The sequence below is a fragment of the Typopeltis vanoorti genome, chromosome 14 (genome assembly GCF_054136105.1).
Source record: "Typopeltis vanoorti isolate ZY-2024b chromosome 14, IOZ_Tvanoo_1.0, whole genome shotgun sequence".
Lineage (NCBI taxonomy): Eukaryota > Metazoa > Arthropoda > Arachnida > Uropygi > Thelyphonidae > Typopeltis > Typopeltis vanoorti.
The window spans coordinates 5,206,478-5,227,891 of record NC_143562.1 but is presented as its reverse complement, the minus strand read 5'-3'; the positions used below and the strand labels follow the sequence as shown (position 1 = coordinate 5,227,891).

The window sequence follows — 21,414 nt, the reverse complement described above, 5'->3', positions numbered from 1 at the left end:
TTGAAAGGAACATTGAACAAGCAGAGGACAACGGAAGATTTTCTTCCCCTCCCCAATGTTGTATTATAAAAATAGTCCTGGGGAAGAGTGAACCCGTTTTTATCAACGAAATTGTCAACTCCAACTCCACCTGCATTTGCTGCATGATTTCTTATCGCCTTTGGATTCTCAGTGTTTATGCAAGACGGAGGTAAACGTTGGTTTGGATTTTCTGCAACTGGCTAATCTTCCCCGGTTTTCCTGATGGCTGCAATTGTGAGCGTTTTATCAGCTTCATAGTCCCGACTTGAACTGGTGCGAATTTTGTTTTAGTTAGATTCATGCAAGAGAAGTTTTCCCCAAATGGGGAAAACTTCTTGCATGAATGGCATCCACCATGGCTGAATTGTATCTCGAGATAAAGGAAGACCTGCATCGAAAGGTCATTGCAAACATTGATGCTTTCTTAGCGCCTTCCACACCGATCTCCTTATTTCAGCGGAGGTGAGGTCACATGTCAACCTCAATTCCTAAACACAATCCTGTCTTATTTCACTCAAGAAAGAGCGACTTCACCTCCACTCCCATTTGATAATCTACGTGCACTGTTTGCTATCTCTTCTTGGTCTGACTTGCACATCTCTCTCTCTCTCTCCTGGCAAAAGCGCATCGCTTCTTCCACCTTCAAACTGTCCTTTTCCCCTTAAGACATTATTTCTTGATACTGTAAATCCCAAATCTTCTCTACTTTAGACTTTGCTGTCCTCGTATGTGGGTGGTGCACCGTGCGCCTCTAATAATCCCCTTCTCTTCCCCTTTCACAGCGAACCTGATAGAAGGGCCCAGTCTCTCACAGACTTTGTTTCCTCCTTAAGCCTATTTCCACGGGCCCTGCCCCGCTGAAACCATTCCTCCTCTTTCCTTTGCACCCGCAAGCAGTTCTTGGTCAACATCCATAAGGAGGATAAAGACTTTTTACACTTCCAGTTGTTTAAGAAATATATAAGTAGGGTCCTTTATACATTCTAAATTGCGCTTCACAGGTTATTAACAATTTTAAGCTTTGATAGATTCCTGTGCAATCTACCAAAGCGTATATTTAAGTACATTATATTTTTTGTTTTTTCCATTACATTACGCAAATTTCATCTAGCTTCCTGATGCCATCAACTCGCAAATCCATGATGCAATAATAACCTATTCGATAATTTCTATTTTATAAGAATATCAATTAATAGGTCGACCGAGAGATTACCACCAATGTTTTTAATAATTTGTCGGCCGAGTGCTTAACGTGTAGTGTGTGTGGGTGGGGGGGGGGTGGATTTCAAACCCATTTCAACTGTGATGATGAATATCGGGACAGATATTTTGCACGGAAGTACTGGTGCAGTTTATTGCACGCGCAAAAGAAGACTTCTTCCAAACATTATTAATGAAGAGAGAAGTATTCATAAATTCAGTACGTTATGCAAGCACGCTCCAAGAAATTAAATTTACGGCCAATTCTGGGAACCCAAGCGTTATTTCTAGTACAAACTGCTTCCAATCCGCGATGCGACATCGAATAAATAAATAAGTAAATAAATTAAATCAACTGCGTACGCAACCTCAGTTTATTTACAGGATTCTTACATTTAAAACCGGAAGGCGAAGGTCGAATCCCTTCAAATATAGGCTCATGCGGAAATCAAAGTCTCAATTTATTACAGAGATAATTTTCTAATTCTGCAGAAGAATAAAAAGAAGTGTTTGGCGAGTTGGATTCTTCTGGTGAGAGTGTTTTGTTTCTTGGTTAGTTCGTTAAGAATCTTAAACGATCGCTCATATTTTCTTATATTGTTCTCCTTAAACATACTGCCGAAATTTCTGTGGTGGTCACTGATAGTGATATGCGTTACATAATACCTAAGCAATTAGCTCAACCGCTCGCAACTTCCCAAAATAAAGCTTGCACGCACACACACACACACACATACATACATACAACGCACGCACGCACACATGCGCAGTGAAGAGGCATACACAGAAGCATCTGCAAGTGCTGTAGAAGCGCATTTGCCCATGAGTACTTATTGCTTTTTTACACTGTTGTTGTTCTTACTTCATTTAAATGAACACAAAAGTTTAAGTAAATGAATTTGAATCTAAAAAAAAAGTGAAGCGAATTTTGTGCGCCTTTCGGTTGCCTTGATTGCAGGCAAATATGGCGATTGGATACAAGAGGGCTACCAGAAATGTTCTAATCGAGTATTTCAGCGTACATTTGGGTATTTGTTGCTTATTCCGACCGCAAGTGTGCTACTAAATTAAATTAAAACTACTCAGCTGAAACCTGAGACACATCTCATTGGCTTGGTTAAGTTCAAGAGTTTTTTCAGTTTTTTACAAAAATGTTTTGTCCCACGTTAACCATCACCCCACCGATGTACAAACAACCACATTCTGTATTTACACGCAATAAAAATGACGTCCATTTTCGGGATATCACATCCAAAGAAACTCGACAGTTACAAAAAAAAAAAGTCTCTTCATATAAGCTCGATGATCTAAAATAGTAAACGATAATGCTAATAAGAAATTGAAATTAGAAATACATTTCTTGATGAAAATGTCTATATATTACTTCTTTATTAAGAACTGCATTCCTTAATAACTTATGAAATTATATTACTGATTACAATGATTGTAAGTTAAGCAACTTCCTAATGTTATTTAGTTGTAAATACTACGAGATCTTCAATATACAAAGTTTTTGCTTTTGAAGTTTTCATATAAATTTATTTATATTTTTGTAGCATCGGTAATTCTAAATTTATTTAAAAAATTACAGAACATTTCTACAAACATAATTAAAACAAAACCTGGTGTGAAAAAATTCAAATATTTCCGACAGCAGTACGTCCTACAATGCATCCCATCCGTTCTATCTCAACATGTATTCCCCCCCCCCCCTAAAAAAAAAAACCTCACTCTCAAAAGCGTCACACATCACACATTTAAGGACATCCATAAGATCAATCAACAAATCTGTTTAAGTTTCTCATTAATTTTCACTTTCCCTCGTTTCATCTTCTACGCAATCACAATGAAGCATGCAATAAGACTGCAACTAAAGCAACATTCAGTCTCTAAGAGTTACACCGCAAACACATCGAAAGATCACTGAAACGCAATGAATGGACACACCCAAATAATTATCATTATTTAACTAAGTGATAATAATTATCACTTAAAGTAACCACAAAAAACCTGAAACAGAAACATATTTTCATACATTTTTATACCAAGAAATCCAGCAAATTAAAAATGGCAGCTCCAATAAAATCTCTATTTGTATTCTAGCCGTCTTTCAATGAGAATTGGGCTGATTCCTTTCGCACTTCATTTTCTCAAGAATACTAACTGATATTTATAGACAGTTTTTATTGCCATTAATAAATCTGATATGTTACATCAAGAACAAACATTAAAACTCGAAAAAGTTTACAAGATATGATTATCAGTTTGATTAATATTTTAAATTAAAAATAAATTTGAATAATAGTTTCAAAACTTTGTCACGTGCATCTCTTTTTCTTTTCTTTTTAACCAATGCATTACAGTCGTTTAAAATACTGCAATTGTTTAAAATATATTTTGAGTCATTTTTGCAAACATACTCAGAAGTGTTTTGCATATCAATTAAATATTGAACATTCTAATCAATCCATAACGATAGCACCATTTCCTCGTCAATTGTGAACCAAACGCATCTCGTAATAACAACCATTTACAAACAAATTCATCTCAGAAAACAGATTTACCCGTAAACTATGGGAAAAGAGATAAGCGTCAAACTTTTGATTTAATATTTGATTTCATTTAGTTAACGAAAATATGTTAACACTAATATACACTTTGTCTTAATATTAACTTTGGATGTCTCTTCTGTGGCCAATACTACAAAAACATTAAGAGTGCGTGAAATTATGTAATTTCGATATGGAAATAACTGGTAGAATGATAAATGGAAGAGTAAATCTTCTCGTTTGATAAGACTGTTCAAAGTTATTTTCGTGGGGAAAAAATTCATTGATAACGTACCTGTTCAATGAATTTTTTATTGTATTTTTCAAAAAAAAATCTGATATAGTCTGATATTGTTACGTTATGTGAAAAAAAAAAAGAATCAAAGAGAAATAGTCTTTTTTCTTTCTTTTCTTTTTTTCATATTTCTTACTGTACATAACAAACGCTTCATAAAGCGAAAACGCCTGATCACGGCGTATAATAATTTCTTACTTAAAACTTTGTTGCACTCATTTGATTAAATCAACATGCCGAACTTAATTTTGAAATGTTTTGCTATAGATGACTAAATAATTTCATAGAAGTATTTACTTTTATACTTAAACACACAAAATTGTAAAAAATGCAGTTTGTAGATTTTCGTTTTGTCGTTTGCATTTCATCTACCGGAAGTGACGCATGACTTCCATTTTTCGTAACGAACAGGAAAATTCATTATACTAAATCGAGATTTATTACTATTTTTGACACAAGAATATTCAACCACCAAAATCTTTTGCGTGAAAAATTTTACCTTGGTGAGGTCAAACTGGAAGCTTTGTTTAAAATGTTTTCTATAAATGCGCTACCTGAATTCACTAGTGATATGTATGATTGCCAAATAAATTGGTTGATATGTGGTCAGTAGAAATGATACTGCTGATATGTTCTATTTTAATAGTGAAACAAACCGTATTAATGCCAAGCCGAAACATATATGTATAGGGTGTATAAAGTTCTATTTATATTATAGCTCACGGAAAATATACCTTCTTTTCAAAGTTTAAAATGCTAGTAAAAGATTCGAAATCTAAATGTTTTAGCAAAGTCGGAGAAGTCAATTTATTTTATCGCAATTTTCAGCGCTACGTTCGGAAGAAAATGGAATCATTTGCAATACGCTGTTAAGAGATTTTTTAAAAAAATTTTTTTTTTAGTTATATTACAAGTCAATTCAGCGAACTGCAATTGCGGTTTGGCTTACTGGACTAAAGAACTCATTCATTCATAAAAATATACGTGCTGCATTTTTCCAGCATAAAAGTAAAACTGTAGAATAGCAAATATAAGGAAATGGCTTACGGCAAAAGTTCCTCTTCTCTCACTTCATATCACGATTTAACGCTACAGCATGATTTTATTTATATATGCAGTGGGATATTTAAATTCTCTATTTTCAAAGTTAAAAACAGCAACATATAAATCCTATAACCTCTCAACAAAATCTACCTCGGCGTACTTCTTATCTCTAGAATTTAAATAAATTTCAACGTTGCCGTATAAAATATATAACTGTTATGAAACCCAAGTTATTTCTCTCTCCAGCCTTTATACACAGTTACAATTAGCGTCATATACACACACATATATATATATATACTTTGTTAAAATCGAGATCTCTTGAAAGTTATTTCTGCCACGTCATTCCAGATTCCTATGGCTACGTTTTTAGAAGGACGACACGTACATGGTGCAAACAACTTTGTGCGGATACAAGCTATTTTAAAAGTCCGTATATCCACGATGGAGGCAGAACTGTTATCCTCTTTAATTAAGCACAAAACACACACACACACACTAGTTCCTTACAGTAGAATGTGGAATAAATCTTCCATGTACCAACACCAGAAACTACAGGATGTACAACTTACCCACTCTGGGGGGAAGAGGGACTCTACGGGGGTTCACAAGTTCACACTATAATCCGTTACTAATTCTCTAAAAACGTAACATTTCTCCTGGAAACGATAATTTAGAGCTTCGTGGTGTAATCCGGCCCTGCGCAGTTGTATTGAGGTGGGGGATCCACAGATTTCGTCATCCCCATTTGTTCTTGCAACTCTTCGGCTTCGTCACTGGTCAAGTTGAGAGCCGGGTTCACTCGTCCGTTCATCTCCGATTGATACTTCTTCGACACTGCCACATTCAGAACGGTCATCTCTCCCTCCTGAGGTTCTTGCACCTTCATGATGTCCTCGGGAATGTTGACGATGCAGTGGAAAATGTCGTACCTAGCGGGAAGTTTCCCGGCTTCGAAGACCCACTTGAAGAACGCCGACACTGCCAGCAAGGTGCCAAAGCTGACCATCATGGAAAGAGTCCGAAAAGGAAAGAGCTGCTCTTCGAGTTCATGGCTGTAAAAGGGATAGCGAATCAAGGGAGGAATTCCTATGATCTCTTCTCCTCCGAGGGCTCTCAGGAGGAAGCCAACGATGTAGGCGGTCAAGGATCCGTAAGTATTGCAGCGATCGTTAAAATAAACTACGCACACAAGCTGGGGAAAGAGTATGACGTAGACGAGGTCGGAAGAGAGGTACCACAAGCCGTAGATGGACTTCACCGTCAGAGCCATCGCCGTAGCCAATGTCCCGACCATCAAAATGGCAACTCGCATCACCCAAATGACTTCCCTCTCGGATGCCTAAAGAGATAAGAAGAAAACAAAAAAGTTTGGTGAACACGTTGCAGTAAACTGAAATTTTCACAGTTGATGTATTTAAGAAATTTGCGACTTATGTTAGTGCCCAATAATAACGCTGGCTTAACCTTACCGAAAAGGAGGCTTCACTTCCTACCTCGTTTGTGGTGGGTTCGCATCTCTTTATGTGACTGAAGTTTGAATATTTTCTTCCTCTTTCATTCTGTACATACCAGAAAAAAATTTCCGTTCTGTTACTCCACCTCCTATCCCTCTTTATTATTATTAAAAGGTGAGATTCATTTCTTTAGAATTATCTTTTTTTCTCCCTTTTTTGAATTGAATTTTTCAAAATATTCACGTGGTGTGTAGTGAACGAGAACAAACATCTACTTCAAAACCACAAAAATACCAAACTTGGGTATGCTTCATTATGTGATTATAAATTCCAAACCTTCACATGACTCGTACCATGGAAAGAAATTTGGAAGAAATCTGGCGGAAGTTTCCAGATCATTTGATCGTGTCTACCATCGAAACCTGATCACTTAATTGAAATCCTAGTTTACCCTCCGTAATCGGATAGTCAATTCTCTGGTCGATCATGGTGCGTCACGATGAATGACGTTCTCTTCTTCGCCTTCTCCACCAACAGGAGTGCCACTGGGCGCTCTTCTGTCCAATTTGTGTATAGCAGAAATAGGTTAGCTACTACACACAAATTGCTTCTGTCGCTAATTAATAACTCTCTCTATGGTTCCCATAAAGATAGTAAAGTCCTTTCCTTCTACTTATTTGACAAATCCTGAAGCTTCACGATTTTCTCCGACCAGTAAACATATCTTAAGGATAATTTGGTTACTTCAAAGTTATCAGAACACAGTCCTGTGTTTTTAGTAAAAAGATCTCATTAGACCTTCCACAATCTTTGATATTAACCAGATTTTCCAAACTACATCAAGATCCCCTTACTGGAATTTTCTGTTCTTCCAGCCTTTCGTGGTATAAGCACACCTTTTCTTTGTCCAACTCCTAATCTATACAAATCGCCCAACCACAAAATACTGCTGAACATGTGGGACAGTGCACCAAAAGACCCCCTAAAATTTCTGGGTGCTGTCCAAAAGAAGGCAATTCTGCTAGTTCAATAATCCTTCTGTCAGAAGGATTATTGATGCTCACTTCAACCTCCACCTCATAGATGGCATGGTTCTGCCTTATGGCTTTTTGACAGCTACTTCCACGAGCGCTATTCCACTGCACTGGTACCTGCAATTCATCAGATTGCATCCACCATCTGGTAATGCTTTTTATTCCCTAAATGGAGTAGACAAGGAAACTTTTGGATACTGGGGGAAAAGATGATCTTCATTCTCAATCACATATAGCTAGCCTAGAACTATGAATGATTTTAAACTACTTCTGGGAAAGAGATCTTTCGCCATATCGTGAACTCTCACTAATATCATGCATTATTGTCTGAAAGAGCGTATTCTAGAGCGGATGTTTTTGAGTTTCGGGATTTTAAACCCAAGTTTCAGGGAAGAAAAAACATGCACCATGTCAGAGATCAAATCACGTAACTCGAAACCGTTGAAGAAATTTTAGAAAAAGTTTCCCTAGCTAGCGACTAGAATCGAACTTAGAACGGTCTTTCTTCAGGCGACCTAGCACTATGAATGCAAACGCTATTTCTGCAGGGCAACACACTCATTTCCATTAACCCTATTAAACCAGGAACAGTGGTGCTCAACATCTAGTTGAACTATAATAAACACTCCAAATGCAAATTCACCAAATCCGTTTTTTCTCCTTAAAAAACTCATTCCCACCGCATCAATTTTCTGGAACAGCCTTTCTCGGGAATTCAATAGTAGCTACATCCAAACATTCAAAAATAAAATTAGTAAGTTCCTTGTCCACTAACTCATACCTGCACAAAAATAATGCAATACAGGCTCTGCAACCTGTCATGTGTGAATGATATATTAAAAGAAGAAAAAAAATGTTGGAAAATCGAACTTGCCTTATGGTTTTGCTTTCAAAATATTGCTTGCCAATCAAATCAGCTTTTTAGCTTTAGCAAAATTATTGTTTGGTTTCTGACTGCTCCAGAAACGCGAATGAGAGGTAAATATCGCGTCCATCGGGATGGTGTCCCTGAAGTGCCACAATACTTTGAAGGACATTTTTGCACATGCTGTAGTTAGACAAAAAAAATTGAAACGCCTCTGATTGGAATCCTATAACTAGCGACAGAAGTCAGTGGTGGATCCATTGTGGTTCTTAGTTATTAATGACAGTGGTCATGGAATTTAAAAGTTGGTGTCTGAAGCCAGTGGGTAGCAAGGGGATCTGTTTCTTCAAACAGATCTGTACGGGAAATTTCATTGGTCTGCAATTCATTCAAACAGAAGTCCAGCTAAACGTGAATTTTTGTAAAACAGCGTAGTCAAGCAGCCTTCTTTGCTAGCAAAATCCGGAGGACGTTTGTTGGTAGACAGAAAAATGTATCCGCTAAGAAAAGTAGACACGTGGTGGGGAAAGGAGGGCAGCCGCGTTGATGTATGCACGAAGGAGGAAGTAAATTTTTTAAGTTGCAAAAGAGACAAGAAAATCCGGAGGAGGAGATATGACTTTAAATACTTTGAAGGACTTTGAAATACTTTCACTTATAAGCATATTTTGATATTTTCTCAGGAGTTCTGCAATCTTTGTGGTTCGTACACAAAGAATAAGTAAGTAAATCCTCTAATTGGAAACAGTTGTGTGAGCTATCAAGTGTTTGTTTTCTTTTCTTGGGAGGTTTCATTTGTTGGTTGTTTAAGCTTCATTTGGGTGTACTCTAAATGGGCATCTTCAAACAGATTTCTCGACTTATGATACTTAAGAAGTACCCATTTCAGGGAGTACGGCAGATGCCCTAACAATTTTCGCTTCCATTCATATTTTATGCTTAAACTGATGTTTGATTTAATACAAGGAGTACAGTGTTGAGCAAACGTCCTCAGCAAAAATTAAATACTGCACTCTTATCACGCCTATATTCTCAGCCTACGGCCAATGGTGATATACACAAGTGTTTATGCTGTTATCATCAACCTCTCCAATGAATCACAGGAGTGTGTTATAACACACCAAGTTTAATTCATTCAGTACTGATTCTCAATCATCTTCATCAGAGTCACTAACCTCTCTTCAGAATATATATCTATTCAATCGCAATTCTATTTCAATTTTATCCTGCTCAAGACTAATTAGTGATCACTTCCAATTTCAAATCCTCTCTACACTCTGGTGTCCTTCACCAGGGAGAAAACATCACTATCAACAATAACATAGTCAATGAGACTTTTCTTATTCCTCGCCTCTTCTCTCCATGTGAATTTGTGCACATTTTTATGTTGGAACATGGTGTTAGTAATAACCAGTCCATGTCCTGAGCAGAAATCCAACAGATATTTGCCATTATTATTAGCTTTGCGCTTTTCTCCAAATTTTCCCAAATATCTTACAATCATTTCCTACTCTGCTATTTAGATCCCCAACAATGACCAACTTTTCTTTTTTCATTATGTCAGTTGCTTTCTCTAAAACCTCAAAAAAATCCTCCACTTTTTACCTTGGTAGAACCTTCTGTGGAGCCACAGACATAAAAAAGTTAATTAAAATTATAATAACGGAATTATCTCACTTAAAATATTATTTATTAGTAGAATTTAATTTAATACCGTGAGTAGACATTAATATGTCAATTCACGGTATTTTTTTACTGAAACATAAATAAGGCTCATTGCCCAGTTCCCCATTCTGATATTTGCGCACATCACTGTACTTGAGGCTGCCTGCCATTCAAGAAGATTAGCCTCGTATTTTGTGTTGAATACTATGGCTACTCCTTCTTTTCCTTTATTGTCATTGCCTGAATATAACATTTTGTATTTATTGCTCAGAAAGATTCACCAGTTTTTGTCCTTTTTGTTTCAGTCACCCCTATTATGTCGATCTGGTACTTATCTAATTCCTCAGCTAGCTCCATTTCTTTGCCATTCAGACTTCTTATGTTGATAGTACCGATCTTGAAATCTGGCGATGTTGAGCTGGAGTTTGTGTGACATCCACCCATTAAATGTTGTAAATTACGGTACATCAGACAAATACTGTGGGTTGGATTCTTCCTCCAGGTTTAAGCTTACGCGTAGACTCCCACTTCATTGTGCAGGGATTAGAAACATTTTGGAATAGGGCAGTCAATCCTTATTCCCCTAAGTGTCTGTATATTGCGTGTGTTCTTCCGGACGGTTAGCCTGTTTGAAGTCCGACTTTCTGGGGCATGGGAACCTCCACTTTGCCACTCCATTGATAACACCTGATAATGATTCCTCACGTCATAGACGGGATTCGGATCTGCGTCTTTCCAACCAAACAGCTTGTGTGAACCAACTGAGCTACGGAGGCTCGTGGTAGGAAAGGGTTTTTTATTTCTTTAATTTTAAAAATTGTTTAGATTAGAAATCTGGTTCTAAAGATGAAATATGGAAACCTTCAAGCTACTTCAGGCCTCCAATAAGTAGGAAGATGCTCTCACACCAAATGATGAATTTCCTTTACCTCCGGAAAGCATTGATGCCCAAGGTGGGATTCGAATCCGAATTCCGTTGGTTGGAGAGAGGTTTCGTTATCCACTCACGCCAGCACTGCTGGCGTGAGTGGATAACGAAAGTGGATCAAAAAAAGCACAAGATAACATTATTAAATATCACGGCATTCAGAGGAGCACAAACATACTTTCCAAAAAGGAATGGAAATATCAACAGAAAAAGAAAATCGTGGCTTTAAAAGATTGTCTTCAGTCCGAAGAAAAATTATGATTGAAGATTACATTCTAGAAGAAATCAACCGAACCTCAAGATGCCTTCAGTAATCATATGCATCGTATATATAAAATAACTTAACAAAGTTCAAAAGCATACAAGAACAAGGATTTAAGTTCTGTCAAGACATTCTCAAGTGGACGGAAGTGAAATGTGGACTATAAAAACTGCAGAAGAAAAAAAGAAAAGAAAGAATGGAATTACCGAGAAAAACAGCAGATGGGTCAAGAAAAGCACAGCAACACGTAAAGGACTTAAAATATTATCTGATAAAATGTGTAAATACGAAAATAAATGGATTAAACATTGGAAGAATGAAACTGGCGATTACTCAAGAAGATACTGTGATAAGCTCAACCCAAATGGAGGATGCAGAAGTAGAACAACCACGAAAAAAGTAACTAACAGGCCAATGGGCATCGTCTTTACAGGGATGATGATGATACCTGTAAGGAAGGTGATCATCATCATCATGATCCTCTGATATAAAACTATTCTTTTCTAAATAATAACTTTCCACACACAAGAAAGATCTTTTCGTTGGAAAAAGACAAAATGAATCAATCACATTGAAACTTTGCGAAACTGTGAAGGAGACAAAAAATGCCATTGGGAGGGAAGAGAAGAGAGATTGGTGGATTTTAAAATTTCACAAAATATGGATGATGAGCATTTTATGATTTAAAAGTTTAAAGGAAAATGGAAAGACTAATTCGGTTTCACCATGCCAATAAGGTGCCCCAGAAGCTAGTCGTGGATGATGTGCAAGCGACTTATAATAGAAGTCACACAAACATCATCTGAGCCATTACCCGAGACAACTATCTGCTAGGAGGCGGTTTTTACTGCACCTCCGTTAATTGCGTATGTTCCGGGGTTAGTCTGTCTTTTTTCAAGTTCCTCCACATGAAACCAACTGTCTACCTTCACTTTAAAAACCCTAATGAATGTTCTTCGCATAGCGAAAAGGATTTCAATCCAGTTCTCCACTTCAAACTGGATTGAAGTGAAGTTGTGGTACGCAACATATTGTGGTTCCCCTTGTTCCTATTGTGGTACGCAACAACCGCAACTTCTGAGCCAACTGACAATTTGAGGAATGGTCCGTCAAATCCAATGAAATCTCTGGAAATGTCAAATGCTTTATTTTCTTAGATTTCTACTTCCAGACGTTAGTGAAATCGACAAAAAATCTAGGAAGATTTAGAGCCTCACAATTAATTTCGTGCATCATTTGATCGATAATTATGATTCGAGTGGATTTTTTAGTGAAGGCATGCTATTTTAGACAAAAGTGAAGTCAGAGCAATGAAAAGGTACTGCGGAGATAAACGCTTGTGTTCCCTTTTTTAGGAATAGGCTGGATGTTGACCACTTTCCAATCTGGAGGATGCAAAATGGTTTTGAAAGCATGTCCCAAAATGGACGATTTAATTCAGGTGGATCTTTTAGGACCAAAAGACATTTATCTTTGTATCAGCTAAAATTCATTGCACAAATTAGAAAGTTAAAGAAGCCCACTTTTGTCTTTTAGGTGATGTGTCAAGAGAACCGCATGGATGGAAATGAAAACTACCGAGAATTGGAGAGAAACAATCGTAGAACTGGAGAATATCATTTGAACAATGTCTTTTTCTTTGGTTATTTAAGGGAATTTAATTTTACGGATAATTTACACTTTTTGTTTTTTTCTCCAGACTGTCAGTTGTGATAGGCTGCATTTTAATCCTGGCGCATTTATCATAAAACTTGAGTTCGGCCCACCAGCAATTTCAAGAAATGATTCAAGGATGGACACAACGATTGTGAAATGGTTGCACGTTGATTGTTTAGAAGCTATTCAATGCACTCAACAAGAATTCAGAAAAACGCTTGGTTTTCAATGTGTCTATGATAAAAAGCTGAGCAAAGATGGTCTCGAACCCTGCTGTAGAGATCCAATATGGAATTTTTCAAAGTCACTTCAGACTTCCGGTAAGCAGAGTGCTGGACTTTGAATTATAACCCCCGAGAGACTTTCACAATCATTCATTTTACAAAGGAATTCGAACCAGAGGCAGTTGGTTGATCTGTACCATCGTCACTCGTGATGATATCGAAAAGTAACGAATTTAAACAGCATTTAACTTAAATTTATATTTTAATAACTTACATTCTGTCTAAAAATCAGTTTGTATATATTCCTGGCAAACATGGAGCTGGCACTGAGAATCGAAGAGTCTGACGAGGACATGACTGCAGCAGAAACAGCACCCAGGCCGACGAAGGATACTGCCGCAGGGGTTAAGTATTGGAGTACCATCGGAAGGACCAACGCTGTGTGTTCCTTGTCCAAAGGGAGTGGACCAGGGAAATCCGTTTCATTCCAAGCTAGAAAAAAAAAGCACAAGAAAAGAACACGTTATTTTGCTGTATCATGATGGGGCATTTGACAAATTTGACAATATAAGTCTAAATAAAATACATATAACTGTTCTCTTACACACACAGGAGGGAGAGAATCTTCGTGGAGTCAATTTAAGTGAAAGAAATAATTACTTTAATGCCATCTCAATTGAATGATCCCTTTTAGACATTTTATATCTTTTACTTTTTCTCCCCCCCCCTTTTTGTTGACTTGCATTTTTTTTTTAATTAAAATATTTATTACAATTGCAAGTACACTTAGTCATTTATTAAAATGCATATGAAAAAAGAAATAAAGTTTTCGTTAAGAATACAAAATATTTGAATAATATTAATGACAATTGAATCGATGTAATAAAAATCAATGGTTTAATTTCTTCACAATATTGACGGCAAAGAAACAACTGGCATACAGATCATAAGAGCAATTTATGACGCACTCATATTCGAAGTTATCTAGAGCCATCTAGTGGCAAGAAATCGAAAGATGTACTTGAAAATGAAAATCTGCTATAATTCTAACAAGGTTAATTGTTAACTGGAAAACAGAAATATTTTACAGCCTTTCCTTAAAGCGTTGCAGGGTAAAGAACGTGTTTGTATTGATATTAGTGGAGATATGTTGAAAATTAAACTTCTGAACCGGTTACAGATAAAGAGCTTGATATTATTCACAGTATTATTTGAAGAATGTAAAGATAATCTGATATCTTCGCACAATTACGTCATGAAATTTGCTTCCTATTATTAATGTAGTTAGAACGTTTTATATTTATTTATTTTCACACTTTCCTTTCTGTGTCACTAGATGGCAGAGCAGGAGCAATCGATTCGCTGCAGTAGCCACAAGATCGATAGAGTTTGTATATGTAATGAGTAGGAGGAGGAAAGGATGGTCAAATAGACAGCGAGAGAGCGTCTTCCTCCCCCACCATCCCCTATCCTACCCATAAATGTAGATGCGTCGTTCCCAGCATAATTCTTATATGCGAAAGGAAATCCTACAACAGATTTATTTTGTAATAAATTTTTGTACGCTCGCTTGTGTAACAATCACGGCAACCCTGAACTCGCGGTGAAGGGAAGATGCGAAGAGTAATAAAACGGAAATGATCAAAACGTGCGTTTCATTTTTAAGGATTCTAAAATATGAAATTGTTGAAGTCGGTCTTGTCCAGGAGTGTAAAAAATACCGTCCACACAGTTCGTCACGAAAATAGGCATGCGGTTGCACAGATCGTGAATTTTCTGCTGGAAAATTTCTGGAGGGAGGTGGCTCCGAAATAACCGAATGTTTACTTACTACTTTTGATTAATCAATACTTTAATATCCTGGTCACTAAATGAGTGGCAATAAAAAGTCACATTTTATAGATTTTACTTCTGGGAAAATTCCTTAAATTCGGGTGATTATGATTCCTGTAAATTACATTAAAATGAGAAAATACTTTTTGTGTCCACTCTTAACTCGAATGCCTTTGAAATCGTCAGTAGTCAATGAATTCGGCTACGGATGTCGGAGACCCATAGATTTTCAAAAGAATTGTTAGGGCTGAGTTCCACCCCCCCCCCCTCCAAAGGGAATAAAATTGTGTTACAGGATCTATTATTGCTTTTCTTCGCATAAAGAGAAACTTGCGTATGTTGGTATGGCAGACCTCATCGAGTGGCAAATCCCTTCCGTTCGGAGTCTTCCTCATCACCAACACCACGCATGCATTCTGGTCTGCTGAATTCAAAGGCTATTGCGACATTTGTATGCGATTTACCGCCGCCTATTGCTCTACACGGTGAACCAGAAATCCCTAGAAAAACGCCTCAACAATTCTCAGCCGAAAATTTAAAAGAATAAACGAAAGATAATAAAACTGATCGCTGCGGATGCCACGGGATATTACTCAAGGCCGTGGAGAAACCCTCCGATGGCGGTTTAAATAAACAAGACGCTTTCTTATATGGGGAACAGCTGGGTGCGATGTTTATTCCAGAGCAGCCCTAATATTGCTCGCTCGCGTTGTGCGAGTCGTGGTTCCGAATGTTGATGGCCGCTGCCATAGCGATGAATGACTGGCAAAGGACATGCGACGGAAGGAGTGAGCGAATGCAAATGAGAGAACGAACCGGTGGCTGTAAAAGAAAATGGAGGAGCATGTTTATATCTTGAAGTTACGAACGACCTTCCTTAAACGAGGGATTTGTTTACTCGGCTGACGCTGAATGCCGACAGACTCGAAGGCAGGTCATTAAAGTTTTACGCTTGGAGGAAGGAAGGAAAGAATAAGAAAAAGGAGGTCCGGGTCGTGGTGGTGACTCGAGCGTCGATCATTGAGCTCGCTTTACCATTCGGAGCACTTCCACTGGACAATGAAATCGTTTTATTTGAACACGGCAGTTTGCGGGATGTAGAACTGTTTAGCCGAGTTTATTTTACTGATAAGTTCTTATCAGTAAAGCTTAAAAAATGGCTGTAAATTTACAGCCATTTACTACAAATGGCTGTAAATACGAGGTGGGACACTTCAGCAACTAAATCACTTCCTTCACGCCGGGGGATGAAGCTGGAACTACCGTTTCTCGGTTCTTTCAGGGCACTCGGGACATTCTGCATCTATTTAAGATAAACAATGCGGGCTTTGCGGATTCACACTTCACTTGGGAATGAGCTGCTGTCATCCCAAATTTCCAAAGACGGAGCCGATTTCGCTTTTCATGAAATATTAGCGATGTTTGGTGGATAAAATGAATATTTCGTTTTCCACGCTAAATCCATCCAATTTTCAGATAAAGAAATAAAACTAGGCTTCGGTAGAACACTGTGCTGCTTCAAATAAACTCAGTGTTTCATTGTACAAAACTTAATTTACGCAGTCAGGTATTCTAACACGCAGCTGGCGCACAAACATTTCCCAAAAGAGAATCGATGATTCTCTTTACCTTTATTTTCGGAAACAGTCGCTCATCTGCATTTAAGTTAAATGACTCATTTCAGAAGTTCTGCACATCAGAAGTGTACATTTACAGGCGTTTAATGCAATCTCCGTTCTCTATTATCACCGCTGCTGCTCAACGTTTGGACAAGTCTTGTATTCCCGTCAGCAAAAGATTTTTATTGATGAGTTTAGCAAGTTGAGTATCACTTCAGAAGAGATCTTGTCAGTGGTAGCGAATCGTTCTTTCGACTTAGGACTGTATGGAGAGAAAGGGGTCAGCTTGCCATCGAAAATTTCCCATAAAATCAGATACTTCGTGCAAAACATGTCCTGCAATGCACAATATCCGATCTGAGCCGGATTCTTCTTCCATTTTGAAATCTATTCCACAGAGAACCGGAAACAAAGCGGTCACGTGATGTTTTTACTCAAAAATCGGAAACTATTGCTCGGTGTGAAGATATTTTTCGGCACAATTCACAGTTGTTTTATCAAATTTCCAGTTAAAATACGAGATATTCGTTAGTTCACCTTAATGTTTCAAAATATGAACTGCATAAAAATGAAAAATGAACTGCAAACAAGAGGGCAGAAAAAGGAAGTCCAAAAGGACTACAAGATAACTCAGAGCAGCTTAAACTTAACATTGAACTGAAGAGCTGAGTTAGACGGTCTCATGAGGAGGTGGAAAGATTTTTTCTCCGAGAAAATCGGTTTTTCATCCCGCTAAACGGACATAAGAGCTGTCTGTTTAGCGGGATGTCTGCGGACACGCACTCAACAGATATAATACGTTGATCTCATAGCCTCAGTTGGTTCGGGCGTAAATCCAAAAAACTTAACACGTGTGGTTTCTAAACACAAGTCAAACAGAAGCTAGTCTTATTTAATTTTAGCAGCAATGCTGCACAAGATCTACAGCGCAATAACAATGGGGATAAATTATGGCGCTGAGAAGAAAGAAGATCGAAGAAACTTCTTAGTCTTGGAGAATTGTAGGCGGAGATATCTGGAAATACTTAGGAAGAAATGGACGCCGTGAAGAGGAAGAACAGCTAACTCATCAATCCTCTTATTCCTGCTTAATCCGGTGACGGGTGTATACGAGGAAGAGATTCGTTAGATCTCCATTTCTCTTTCTTTTACTACCCAATTAAGGAGCCAATGCAAATGACGCCTTACTCAAGCCCGTTCCACAAGCCTCCTTTGAACAGTGAATCAGGCAGACTATTTTTACAGATTCTTCGTGTATAGCTTCCCTGTGACCTCTACAACAACACAACCCTATTCGTTTACTCACTACTCACATAATAAATAAGTTTCAAATTAGTTCCGATTCAAACAATTTCCGTTCATATTTTAGGAGCATCTGACCGTGTTCGAGAGGGTCTCTAAGCGAGCCCGCGGCCCACACTCTTTTCTGTCGGTTGTAATTGGATTTCCAATGACCTCTCCGGCTACGTCGTTCTCCACTGAGGCCGGATGACTTCCTCTCCGCTGAAAAAAAAGTTTCTTACGAATGTGGTGGGCTTTTTTTTTTTTTTTTCCTTAAGAGTTCTCGCACACATTTTCATTTATAATCGAGGAATTTTTTTCTCCCGACTAAGCAAGGAATATGGCTGCGGCGCGTGAGGGAATTCCACACTGTTTGTTTTGGGTGCTCTAAAATTTCAAGTTCGCGTTCTGTTAAATTGCAAATGTAAGTAATCACACCCCCGTTTATCGTAACTAAGGAGCAAAACGCAAGATTTACTACGTACGTTCTTTCTTCATCTCTTATATAATCGCAGAAAGTGAATTTCTTCATTCACACGATCATCGCCATTTTTGAAGCTTTTGTTTCTTATATTCACCAACTTTAAACGCCGTCTATTGATCGAGGTGTTTTAGTTTTTCGTTCATTCTTTACCTTAGCGTTTTATCCAATGTTCACTCTATCATGTAGAAATTTGTCTCCATTCAACCCCGTTTTTATGCCAAGAAACAGAAGCAGTCGCATCCTGGCTATTTCGGCCATTAATCTCATGTCCTAACATGTTCGACATGTTAGGACTTGTCGCATTGAACAGCATCTCCCATGGTCAGATTCTTAGATTGTCGTATTAATGCCAAACCAAACTCCTCACGCAAATGCGAGGATTGGGTTCATTTGGTGACGGTTACACCACCAAATATGCTTTAAATAATTCCAGACAGTCTTCTCACCTTCGTTCTCTCCGCAGGAGCAAATGTTACCTCTAACCGTATTTCTTTCGAGCGAGCAGCAGTTGGCTTGATCAGGGCGCATTCCCTGGAGTGTTTCGGCGGAAGAAAGAGACGTGCTTTGAAAGTCAAAAGTTCGCTTACGAATCGACTTTCTTGTCTTGAAGATTGCATTTTTCTCCGAAATGTCACGAATGCATTTTGCAGTCTTCCTCTTTTTCGCTAACAAACGGAACTGCAGACGCACAAACGCAGCTCACTCCGTTACATTAATGACGCAAAACCATTTGCGGGGCCTTCAAACGAGCAGGAACAACCGATGCGTTGCAGGGAGTCGACATAACGACGATACTTAATGCGCAGAATGAAAGCAGTTCATCAATGAGGACTTGAACCAATCATTGAGTGATTTGCACACACGTTACGAAGCAGACGATGAAGATATTCAGTTTCAATAAACGCATTGATAGCACGAACTGGATGGGAAATTGAAGATTATTAAGCTGGTTGCAACTTTGCGAATAACTTGGATTATGCGAACTGTTGACACAACACAGACAGGTTTAATTTTCATTTTTTTCAAAGGTAACAGAATTAAACAGCTTGGTTTCCTGAAATGGTAGACTTTCTATATATATATATATATATATATATATATATATATATATATATATATATATATATATATATATATATTATGCCTATCAATAAAAATAAAATGCAGATTTAGATAATAACGAGGAAGAGAATTTAATGAGGTCAGAACGCAAATAACACTAACTAAAATATTTTTAAACAATCTGCCAGAATATTTAACATTTACCTGATCGTCTAAATAAACACTCGACAAGATTATCTCACGCTCTACGACATTACTTGAACTTTTCTTGTCAGATTACATAAGGACGACCATCTAATTTAAAAGGTTTTGTTCGTTTAGCTTCAATGATCCAAGAAAAAAGCGCCCATGATAGACAGATGCTTACCTGTGGCTTTGGCTACAGCTCCTATGATCATGGGAGGGATGGCCATGATGATGCATCCTAGGGCTGCCACGTAAGACAGAATTTGGGCTCTGAAGGCACTCTTGGACGACAGCACCCTTTGGAAGTAGACCTGGAAAGAAATCCAAGTTTAGAAACAAAACGACCAGTAAAACCTTTAACATCGAATCCATTACAAAAACCACGCGTATAAAGTCTTACCTGCCATGGAATTCCTCCCAGAACTAGAAGCAAGCCATAATCTATGTACTGACCAATCGTATACGGTTCCACCTCTCCTAGCCAGTCGGTATTATTCAGGGATAAACTACCAACTGATTCATTGGTGAGGCTGAAGGGGATGCAGAGCCACTGAAAAAACATAAAATTTACAATAATCTAAGCGAAATCTAAACTACGAAACTTGGAATTTATGAGCTCAGCCAAAAAAGATATTGTACTATCGATTCTCAAGGATTCTGATCTACTCACCAAGCCAATAAAGATGCAGAAGAGTTGGATGACGTCCGTATAAGCGACAGAATACAATCCTCCAAATAGCGTATAAAACAGGGCAATGCAAGCAGACACAATAATGGAAGTGTTGTTATCCAAATCTATAATGACGCTCACAGTGGCCCCTGGTGGAAAAATAAGTTAACATAATAGTATTTGAAATCCTTATGACAAAGTTAGTTATCCAGCCAATTTCATAACAATAAAAACACATCCTTGTGAGTGATTCTAAAGACTTGAAAGAATATATTCGCAGAAATAATTTCTGTTGAATATTTGGGTTAAAACTGTTACGAATGCGCAATTAATTTTTGTCATAATTTATGTTGAAACTTTTTATAATATAATACGTAATTGATATTTAACACAAAGACGTTTATAAGGTAATAAATATATTGGCATCTTACATCAGTAATAATAATAAAACTACAATAGTCCACGATCTCTCAGGAATAGTTACACAGATTAAAATTGCGAATATTTTTGGTTTTTGCCATTCAACTAGAGACGTCGAGGGAAAAAAAAAAGCATTTTAAAACTAACACTTCCGTTCATTTCTGTGTTGGCCGGACTCGTGCGAGTTCTTAGCGAAGAATTATTGATTACTTACCTAACGCAGCCAAGATGGCCGCCGACCAAAACACTTCTCCGCACAGGGCGGGGATGAAGAGAAGTCCGCCCATTCTACTTCCAAATGTGTCTTGGAACGGATCCAACATCGTCACATAACCCTGTTCTCGCATCTTATTGGCGAAGAAAAGGCCACCTGAAACAAAGGAGAAAGAGGTCGGCTAAATATAGCTTGGGTGGGAAGGAAAGGGGGTTGTGTACGTCTGGGTTTACTCCTCTGAATGAAAATCGCGATGTTTAGTAATGGAGGACGGAGAATGTGATAAATTAAATGCGAAATACATCGGAAATAAGGGGGAGGGGGTGGGTTGATTGTCATTAGGAGATAAGTTTGAACAAACGAACACGGAGAACATGGGCAAAAGGATGTTTTTAATTATTTTCAGAGATATGGAATGAATAAGGAATTAATAGTACAGCAATTT

At 37.8% G+C, this 21,414-nt stretch overlaps 1 protein-coding gene across 2 annotated transcripts in view; it reads right to left on the bottom strand.

The window, feature by feature from the left end:
• Positions 1-3,428: 3,428 nt before the first annotated feature.
• ChT (choline transporter) overlaps positions 3,429-21,414 on the bottom strand; it is a 134,350-nt gene continuing 116,364 nt past the window's right edge. For both annotated transcript variants that reach the window (XM_090404180.1, XM_090404179.1), the window contains exons 4-9: positions 20,970-21,125; positions 20,336-20,484; positions 20,066-20,215; positions 19,847-19,976; positions 13,475-13,692; positions 3,429-6,451 (exon numbers count right to left, since the gene is read on the bottom strand). In XM_090404180.1, the coding sequence (XP_090260306.1) occupies positions 5,783-6,451; positions 13,475-13,692; positions 19,847-19,976; positions 20,066-20,215; positions 20,336-20,484; positions 20,970-21,125 (1,472 nt within the window). In that variant the 3' untranslated portion in view covers positions 3,429-5,782. The remainder of the gene's footprint in view (positions 6,452-13,474; positions 13,693-19,846; positions 19,977-20,065; positions 20,216-20,335; positions 20,485-20,969; positions 21,126-21,414) is intronic.